This window comes from Sipha flava, unplaced genomic scaffold (genome assembly GCF_003268045.1).
Source record: "Sipha flava isolate LNK unplaced genomic scaffold, YSA_version1 252_pilon_pilon, whole genome shotgun sequence".
Taxonomy (NCBI): Eukaryota; Metazoa; Arthropoda; class Insecta; order Hemiptera; family Aphididae; genus Sipha; species Sipha flava.
In genome coordinates, this window is record NW_020272904.1 from 1 (window position 1) to 11,220 (window position 11,220).

Below are 11,220 nucleotides of genomic sequence, written 5' to 3' on the forward strand. Positions count from 1 at the left end.
AAAAAAACTGAATGCCATAAAATAGAAATAACAAAAACTATGCTAGGCATGATAAATTCTACTATGTACAATCACTTAAACAATGATACTGAAAATAGTATTGAATTTGTTGATGACTGAGAAATATATATTTAATAAACATGTTTTACCTACTCAGCTAAATGAAGTAAGTCCATGTATATTTTATTTAAAATTGTTATATTCAATTTGTTGAAGAAGGTTATTTATTTTTTATTTTTGTTATATATTGTATTAATTTTATGTTTTAAATATTTATAAATATACCTAATATAATATCTATAACAATATTATTATTATTATTTTATAATATATGGTAATATATTACCATATATCATAATACCTATATCTAAGCTCAGTGATTGATTATTAAGACAAGTTCTATACTGACATTGTTCTATTTTGATTTATAAAATTAATCCGTGTATATTTACTTGTTAATTTAAACCACGAACAAAAATTATTTTACTAAAATATTGTAATATTGAAGTAGCCAGTTATACAATATCAACTGATTACAAAAAATAAAATACCCATAGATCTCCCGGAGTTATGATAAGGAATGTGATAATCAAAAAAAAAAAAATTAAAAAGTACCTACTTGTCTTATTATCTATCTCAGTGTAATTGTCACATCTACGATCTCGTAATGCATCACTAGTTTTTAAAAGTGTATAGATTATTCTTATTATCGTATTTGTTATTACACAAACTGTGCAGTTTACACATATTTTCATATATGCTAATTCTGCATTAGGAATAGGCGTTATGTAACGTTTATATTAAGTTTTTTTTTTTGGTACGATCTTTTGGGTAAAAGTACGATTTTTTAGAATTTTCCCCCCATTTTTCGGATTATCAAGTTTGGCAGCACTGCTATAACACCATTAGTTAGAACCAGGGACCGAGACCAGACCGAAAAGAAACGGTTACGGAACCTAAAACCTTGTGTAAATTAAAGAACCGAAAATAACCGTTATCTGTATTATATATTTTTAATAGACCCTAATCATTACCGAAACCTATAAACAATACCAAAAGAATATCGGTTTTTTTTAAGGGTTTTTTACTGTTTTCAATATCCTATTGAAATCGAAAGAAATTACTCTTTAAACTAAAAATATATTATTTAGAAACAATAATTACATATAATAATTTATTTTATACAGTATTTACGCAATTTTATATTCGGCCGTCGACTAATGAATATAATATTATTGTCTAAGGAATATTAATATATATTATGTATATGTTACACGATAATGTCGATAACGGATCATTTCTGCCGACACATAAGTTATTTTTACAATTACAAAAATGACACTGGGTTTTTAAAATATTTATTTTTATTACATATCTACATGTCAAACACAATACAAAGCGCATATCGTATTATCGTTATTAGTTATTATCGAATATCGGTGCTTAGTGGTGAATTTGCTATATTTGTTATTTAGTCGCCGCAGATGAACACGCACGCAGTCTACCTTTATTCTTACCAAATTAAAATTATGGGCCGTCATACTGTCCCAGACAGCAGAATCGTAATGTTTATATTATTGTAATATTCAACAAAGGTTAAGTAGATAATATTTTAGTCTAAATATGACTATAATGTTTTTGAAAAGTTATAAAAATTAAATTTTATAAATAGCATTTTTTTAAAGTTTCACTTTCATTTGTTTTTAAATGTTACATATTTAATGGCGTGGTATTATTATATAGTTATTAAATTAATAACTTTAAATAATATTTTTTCCAGAATGTTTTGAATACTTTTTGTATTGGTTAATTTTTCAATATTTTTTACTTAATTTTTTTAAAAATGTTTTAAAAATGTTCAATATAAGACATTAAAAAACTTTATTTATTAGATATTTTTATAATATCATTATGACCTTAAATTTTTAAATTAAATTAAAAACAATCTAGAAAGTTTTGGAAACATTATATCTTTAACCTTTTATTGGTCGCGGTTATATTGACTATAATTTATTTTTTATTTTTGGTATCTTACCGGAACTATTATGTGAATTGTGGAGATTAAACTCCCCCTCATAAGCCACCGCCTAATTGCGCCTGTGAATCTGCGTACATCAGTGGCATAGACATGATTTCTGAAAGGGGGGGATCAAAAAAAGAAAACAACATAACTAAATGGGATGGAAAAATTGAAAAAATTTCAAATTTTTTTTTACTATTTTATAATTTTTTTAAAAAAATTTAGATAGTAAAATATTTAACAATAGGAACAATAACCATATTTGAATAAATTCAAAATTTACTTCCAACACAATGTTATGGAAAATTATCTACTCCAATACTCCATCAAGTCAAAACTTCTTTATTATAAAATGCTATATAAAACAGTACAATATAAAATATATTAACACAATAAATAATGATCAAATCAACAAATCTAGCTTTTTTTTTTTTTTTTAGCTAATTCGTTTAAAACTTCTTCTGCTGAAATAGAAATATTTTTATAAACTGCCATAAGCGTTAGGCCATTTAGCCGTTCCTGCAACAAATTAATTTGTTAATAAAGTGTATTTCATTTATTACAAAATATATTTTACTTCTTTCATTGTATTTCTTGTGTAAGTCTTTAATCTTTTTAAACAAGAGAACATCCTTTCCGGAGTAGCGGTTGAAACTGGTAAAGTACACAATATGCTCAATAAATTAAAGATATTAGGATGTATTATGTTATTACATTCTTTAATTGCATCTAATCCTGATTTAGGTTTGTTTTCAACTCTTTGTAGTTTGATTTTCCACATTTGCAACTCAACTCTCACAGGATTTAAATCAGATTCTGGAAGATAAAATTTGACAAGATCATCAAATTCATCTGGCACATTACCAGATTCATAATAAAACAAACATTGAAAACCTATAACATTAAATTCAAAATATTATACAAGTTTAATATACCACTCACACAATATTTGTATTAGGTAGGTATATCTTATTTATTAATATTTAACTAACCATAAAAAACATTTCTATGGTCTAAAAACCTGACATTCAATTGGCTTATATTATAAAACTATCAATGAATGGAATGCATATAGTGATTCGATAATAGGCCTCAAGATCTAAAGGGCCATTTTCATTTATTAGTGAATTATTTCTGTGTTTTTGTCTCTTATTCAATCGATCAACAGTAATGGTTATATCCAAAATATCTGCCATACTCTAATAAAATGTAAAACCAAAAAATGTATTGACTTATTGAAAGAAAGATAAAAAGGATTAAAATTAAATTTTATAAGATAGTTACTTTGGCATTTTCAAACATCTTATGAAATTCAATATCTATATTTTCTCTTAGATGTTTTAGAGCTTTCACATTGTCATCAGCTAACTCAACCGCTTCTCTTAAATCTATTTCTATTTTTTGAAGTTGCTTACATAGTGGTAAACTATAAGAAAATAGAACCTTTAACAAAAAATAATTGATAAAGTATAAACGACTAATTTTGTGAATGGTACAAAATAATATTTATTATAAAATTCATAAAATTATTTGCTAAATGGTAGATAAAATTAAAATAAAATTAAAAATAAAGAATTACTTTTATGATTTGTAGAGATATTAAAAATTTGGAATCCATTGACTTCAATAAAATATTAGCATCTACTGAAGATAAATCATTCCACTCCAATATTTTTTCAAGTGAAACTACTACATATGAAAATAATTCAACAAAATCATTAATTGCATCATATCGCTGGATCCATCTTATTGCACATAGGTGCTTCAATGTCTTAACTTTTGAATCTAAGTCACTTTCACTTATTGCTGTTAAAATCACTTGATGACACTTTGGGGAATTAAAAAAACAATACATTTTTTGAATAGTTCCTAAGCAATTTCGTACAGGTTGAATATTGCAAACAGATGACACAGCTAAATTCAACGTATGTACAACACAATGCACATATAAAGCTTTTGGGTACTTATTTCATATTATTGTTTGAACGCCTTTTATGTGGCCTGACATATTTGATGCACCATCATACCCTTGTCCACAAATATTGTCACAATTAATACCACATAAATTCAAGCCTTAAACAAAGTTAATACACAATTTAATAAATAACTGATACCCAAGCAATATGATTTGTAAAATCATGTCTATTTTTATGTAACATATTAATTACCATTTAAAATTGCTGAAGCTAAGTTATCACCCGTTAAACTCGTAACTTCTGTAAATTTTAAAAAAACTTTCATAAACATTTTTTTCTTTTCCAGTACCAACAAGATATCTAACACAAATATTAAGTTGTTCTACAACATAAATATCTGTTGTCTCATCTGCAAGAACACTATAATAATGTGACTCGTTAACTTCTTTCACAACTTTTTTTAAAATAATATCACCACAAGAGCTTATAATTTCATTTTGAATAGTTGGGCTAATATATTTATTTCAATAGCTTGATGAAAGAAAGTTTTTTAAATGTTCTATGTCTTTTGCTTTATATTTCAGTATAGCTCGAAAATTCCCTTCATTAATCTCAGGTTCACCTAGAAAAATAATGACAAAGAAAGGCCCAATAAGTTCAGGTTTGGGTTATGGCTCTTATTAAAAAAAATTATTCCTTAACTAAAATAAAATTGTATCCAAAATATATAGTAGATAAAACATATTAGAGCTAATAGTATTATAGTATTTTAATATAGTTTAAAAAAACTTAACATCAAATGACAAAGCACCAAAGTTCCTAGAACCCCTTAAAGCAATCTCTTGACGACCACATACCAAAAAAAATACAATCAATAATAGGAATTAAATTCTCTCAGTTTTCTTTAACTTTTTTCTTTTGAAATAATACAAATTTAGGTTCATTTATAATCAATAATATTTTAAAACTAAACATAAACTAAATTTGTAATAAAAAAATAATACAACTTTATGATAAAAATAGAATATTAAAAAATATTTAAATCTACCTGTCTATGTTTAATTTGTTTATAATCTCAGGTTCCTTGGAAGATGCAATATTCAAAAAATAATCAGCTTTTTCTAGAGTTAGTTTATGATATTGATGTTTAGCATGATTATTTAAAGTCTAATATAATAAATAAAACATACATATTAAATATTTATAATAATATTAAAAAATTTAAAATGTGTGATCATAACTTTATAGACATACTTCTAATGATTTTTTAAAGCTATCCAATGGTTTAATCACAAGTGTATATAATTTTTGACATCCAAATCCTCCAGTTCTTGAAAAAATCAAACATACTTTACAAAAACCTCCTTGCCTTATCTCTGAATATGCTAATCACTTGAAAATTTTCAACCAATGGTGTTGAAATTTGAGATTCCTACCTTTATTTTTTTCTATTATAGGAAATATATAAGTTTCTGATGGAACCCACACATCTGTCAGAATCTATAAACAAATGTACTTTATAATTTTGTAAATTTAAAAAAATGATTCATTTAAATATCATGGTACAATACAATTTGTATATAATTAAATAACTTGCTAGGTTTTTATCAGTATCACTCAAATCACAATTAATAAACAAACCAATATCATTTTCCCTTGCTAATGAACATGTTGTTCATCCAAATTCCAAAATGAAACATTTCAACCGATTAATTTGCGTTTTTTTTTCTTTTGGCATATTATACCACAAATATGAGCACAAATAAATATAAAATAACAAATACAAATACGAACACGACAACGATTGACAATATATGCATTGACACGATAACGATCGTAGTCCGTCGATCACTGCGTACTGGCAAACAAAATAATTCTGTAAAAAACAGATTAAATAAAAATAATATTGTCTTCAGAGCTAAAAATAAAATGGGTTCCCTGTAACGCTATTGATTATCGTCTTATCGGTATTATTGCCGACAAAATCATGTAGATAAAATTGATTAATTTACTAAAAATATGATTTAAAAGTAAATAATTAAAAATTATTTTAATATATGCAATACAAATCAATAAATCTTAAAAATATGCATGTGTAGAAAAAAATTCCAAAATATGCAAACATATGCACAATAAACTTTTAAACTTTAACTTCAAACACCACAACACAAATTTGTACCGGATCAGATTTATTCTATTTACTTCCTGAACAAATATGTAAATGCATAAAGTCCCGAGCCCTGCTGATGACCATTAAATTAAATTTGAATGTTACAAGATAACAAAGCAGAGTTACATACATCAATAGAAAGTATTATTTAGATTTCTATCCTATAATTACCTACCTAGGTATATGTTTAAATCATAAAAATCATAAAACTAGTTACATTTTTAATTATACATTACTAGCTGAATTACCCGTCGTTGCCGGGCTTAAGTATATATATGTATGTAACCTGCCAATATTAAATTTTCTTAAATCTATTGAAATTTAAATTAATTAAGATTTTTGAAATAATATTTTATACATATTAATTTAGTTTTTAAGATAATGATTATTATCATAACCTATTCGATAAGTTATAGCTTTTGGCGGCAGAAGCTTTGTTCACGATACATTTTAGCACTAAAGGTTCAAAATAAATGTTTTACTAATAGTTTTTCAATATTTTATCTACAAAACTTCTTTGTAGACAATGTTCTTCACTGATCTATTAGTAGGCGAGGATTATATGTAAAAGTAATAAAAAGGTCAGGACAACCGTAATGTCTAACGTAGGTCATAGCATCTTGTGTTCTTTCGTGCATGTACCTTGGCCCACCAGTAAAAGTTGACGGGAGTATAACCATTTGGCCTAACTGATTAGCTTCTATGTCTCGTCGTCCAATCGCATATTTTAAATGAATATAACTATCTGCACGCAATTTGGCTTGGTTGTTTTTGATGTAATTTAGTCTTTCAGTTTCAATTTTGGCGTATTCATCTACCAAATATTGACTGAAAAGAGAACGATAATTAACTAAATAGTTGTCTTCCCCTTCTCTGACCATTATTCTATATGAGTAAAAACTTGATGCAGATACAGTTTTTTTAAGCGGTAACTTGGTTTTTGGATCGCGTTGTGGTATATTGATTGCATACCCATCATCCTCCCAACAAAACATTAAAGGATACTGCAGTGCGTCGTATGCTCAATGTATCTCACTGATACGGTGAAGTGAATTACTTCGGTTTTCGAGGATGATGTCTCTTCGATCAAACTGCTGATCTACTAACACTAAAGCAACTTCATTTGCCGTTGGTGCATTATACCTGCCTCTATGTTCTTCTGGTGGTTTTTTATCTGCATGTATTACAACTTTAAATGACTCTGAAGTAGGTATTTTATCGATGGCACTTTTCAGATCTTTTATATATGGGTTCACTTGATGTAGCATATCCTGCAGTTGTTTGATTAAATTGGGTTTTAAGTTAGGATATTTAGAACACCGAATATTTACTTCTCGTTCGTCTTCACCGACAAAATAGATTTGAAGGTACTGTGCGCCTTGTCCGGGTTCAGGTAATATACTTCCAATTAAATGGTAGACCTGTCCTTTAACTTTAAAAGTCGGTAAGAAACCGTCTGCTGTTACCTGTTTACCACCAAATGACGTCATCTGAAAACAGGCGTTATATTTTCGAATATTGTTCATGAATTGCACATGATCTGGGTGCAGAGCGTTAACCAAACTGTAGAAAGGTTCAGGTAGTTGTTTTAACCTCTCAAGTTGTACTTTTCCGGCACTACAACACATACCAAGTGTCTCATCTTTCCACTTCAAAGCATTGCACCACTGACACTTATAGGTCATAGAACCTAAAGCTACACAGGTGTCAGTTCTATATGCAATATCTGAATAATATGCCATACCTAAATGCACCTTGCTTTTCCATAGACGCATAGTAGTATTTTCCTTATATCTAGATTCAGTTTGATTCTGTCTATATTTTGGTTGTGCCGCTGTAGGGCCAACCTTGCATTTATTATTATTATTATTATTATTATTATTATTATTATTATTATTATACTATATTTTTATTATACAGTCCACTTATTATTACCAATCCTTGTATAATAATTAAGGCGAACAAGCCAGCCCTCTAAAATTGTTGGGCACTTGCCGCGCCTACATTTGGTCCCTCGAACCGAATGTGAATTTGTATTTTATTATTATTTATAATCATGTCTTCTAGCAGTTTAGAAGAGCTGGAAGTATCCGACAGCCATATGCTAGCCACTTTAGTGCGACGTCGTGGGCAAATCAAAGCCTCTTTGACAAGAATTAACACTTTCGTCGAAAAATTTAAATTGTCTCCGGATTATGCAGCTGAGGCGACATTTAGACATTTAATTGTACAAACGTTATGAAATGATTTCGTCGTACCGCTCGTCTATGTGACTAATCTCTCCGTTATCGACGTTAAAACTAAAAATATAAAAGGAAATTGCAATGTCTGTCGTCATAAATTATGATACGTGCCCGCGATAACGACTTTTTAAATTACACATATATTTAGATATCTATATTTTATTTACCGTCTTATGGGTACTGCGGGCCGTTTAAAACTTATTCGCGGGCCGTAGTTTGGAGACCAAATATAACCAAATATATTTTAGTCCGAAAACTTCTACTATGGCCGCTGTTATCTTTAGTTATTGGAAATATATAACTTTTATTTGGAATCCACGTTTTGGTTAAATATTTATATAGTATTCTTAAGGTGGGATCCCACGGCCCGTGGCGCGGCGCGCGGCGCGTAGCGTGGCATTGCGCGGTGCAACAAACGCGCCGTGGGATTGGTGGGGCGCGGCGCGGCTCGTGTAAGCGCGGCGCGGCGCGTCCGTTCCCGATGATTGTCGGTGTTGGTGTCCCGCGTCAAAGGAAAACCGGCGCGGCGCGTGTATTTATATCCCACGACGTGGTGGCGTGGCTTACAATTTTTCTGTTTGGCACATAATTTGTTTGTTTGTTTAAATTTTATTTAATATTTTTTTATTTGGTGATCTTTTTAAACCTTTAAAATTTTATTTTATAATTATTTTATTAATAATTATGGAATGGTCCAATGATCTCGTTATCGAGTTTTGGAAGTTATACGAGAAAGAACCAATTATATGGAACCCGAGAGATCCAAACCATAAAAATAGGAACTGCATTAATGACGCATGGAAAAGGATTGGCGACAACATCGTGTAGCATGTACAACAAACGAATTAAAAAAAAAAAAAAATTCGTTAATGTTTTCTTTTCGAAAACTGGCATCAAAAGTAAAAGGAAGTAAGATGAATGGTTCAGGCACAGCAGACTATTAACTAACAATTTAGCCAAAAACCTTTAGTTATAACAAAATTATCACGAACGCAACTGTATATAGTGTTTCACTAGTGATTACTAGTATTCTAATATGATTTTTAAACCATAACAATACAATATATTATCGTTATACAAATTACATAATATAATTATAAACTAAATATTCTTAATTATTTATCATTCTGCCACGTTACTGCTCCGTTTGTAATAAAATACTCAGCGAATAAATCTCTTATTCGGAGAGCTTCAAGTCCAGATTTTTGAGCCACTCTTCGAAGTGACAAAAATGATGACATGTCATTTTGGTCTGTCCTCCAGGATCCTAAATGATCTTCATTTTCATTTTCAGAATCAAATGTTCCTGGGGGAGAATAACTTGCTTCGGATGACTTGCTTTTTCTTAAGAAATTGTGCAGCAATGCACACGTCATTGTTATGCCGTTGATGACATTCGACAGAAATTTTGAAATTTTGTCGAAGGATTTATTTTCAAATCATGCAGCATATTTGTCGCATTGTACCTAAAAACAAATTCAAGTAAATTTAGTATAGTATCAAATTTATCTTTAGAATAGTATTTAAAATAATGTAGGTACTTACTGATTTCGACTTTTATAAAAAGCGTTAACCCAATAACGTCTTTTTTTGGGGGGCACTTTGTTGGCCAAATTTGATTTTAAAATTTCACCACTTGCCATAACATAATATGCAGCAGCACAAATCTTTAGTTTTAATTTTTTATCATAATCACCCATTGTTGTATATTTAATTAAATAACAATAAATATGGTAGTAAAAAAATAAAATTAAACTAAAACACTGCGCAACACATAAAAAATACAAATAAAAATAATCAACGTCCGTTCTCTGAAAGGAAATGAAACGCAATGATCAATGCAAAAATTCAAACTGGCACGGAAATTTGCCGCGCCTGGAAACGCGCCGATCCACGCGCCATGGGATCATGTAGAGGCGCGCTCGTGTAGTGGCGCGTGTAGTGACGAAGTTCACGCGCCACGCCGCGCCACGGGCCGTGGGATCCCACCTTTAGATCTTTACGAATTAATAAATTTGATTTTTCATCAACTGCCAAACCAATATCAAACTCATTAGTGGAAATAACTTTAGACAAATCTGAAATAATAGAGGTGATTGATATATTTTTATTTTCTACATTGATACTTGTAGAAGGAGTATTATTATCGTCATTAACTTTAGTTTTTTTAAAAAAAATTATAAAAAATTCACTCTGGGGTTTTTGTGACATTATCATAAACAATATTACGAACGATACCTCGAGGCATGATGACACATTGGCACAATCCATACACGAATTAGGTTACTCGGCGTACTAAACTATATTTTCAATTATTGTGCTATAGGTAGTAAAAAATATCGATCACAAAATATAAAATACAGATAAGATTATAGTCATAAACAGGGCTCGTAAGTTCAAGCATTTGCATATTAATTTTGTAAAGTTGTATATAATGCTAGATGACATATAAATCCATTTCAAGGTACCACGGTCAGTTATGTGAAATTTTATTTTGCATGATTTTGTATATTCGGCATATTTATGCATATTTCTATTTTATCGGGCATATTATACAACATTTTATTAGAGTCTATCAAAAATATAAATGGGAAATATATATAAAATTAAAAATAAAAATTATATTATCTTTTCTTTTCTTATCTTCTTAATACTCGTACATTTAATGAATAAATTTGTTTCAACAGTTTCAGATTTAAAATGAATTACTCACAAAGACGTACATTATTCGCAGTTCAAGAGGGCTCAAGAATACTATTAAATAGTATTTAAAATCTTCTTTTTTTTTTTAATTGTGACATAAAAAAACATAACTATAAAAAAAATGAATGGATAATTCATGTTATTTCAAAAATTATTTATGATTTTTTT

The 11,220-nt window shown here is 28.9% G+C and overlaps 1 protein-coding gene across 1 annotated transcript; it reads right to left on the reverse strand.

Annotated features, from left to right (window-relative positions):
- Positions 1 to 2,437: 2,437 nt before the first annotated feature.
- Positions 2,438 to 3,081, reverse strand: LOC112684612 (52 kDa repressor of the inhibitor of the protein kinase-like). Its single transcript, XM_025556221.1, has 3 exons — positions 3,013 to 3,081; positions 2,598 to 2,836; positions 2,438 to 2,539 (listed from the first exon to the last, which is right to left on the reverse strand). The coding sequence occupies exons 2-3, from the start codon at positions 2,799 to 2,801 to the stop codon at positions 2,438 to 2,440; spliced, it is 306 nt and encodes a 101-aa protein (XP_025412006.1). The 5' UTR covers positions 2,802 to 2,836; positions 3,013 to 3,081.
- Between the last annotated feature and the right edge of the window lie 8,139 nt (positions 3,082 to 11,220).

Coding starts and splice junctions, on each gene's coding strand:
- LOC112684612 (XM_025556221.1), bottom strand. CDS start 2,801: ATGTGGAAAATCAAACTACAAAGAGTTGAAAACAAACCTAAATCAGGA. Junction 2,540..2,597: donor CAAGAAATACAATGAAAGAA/GTAAAATATATT, acceptor AATTTGTTGCAG/GAACGGCTAAATGGCCTAAC.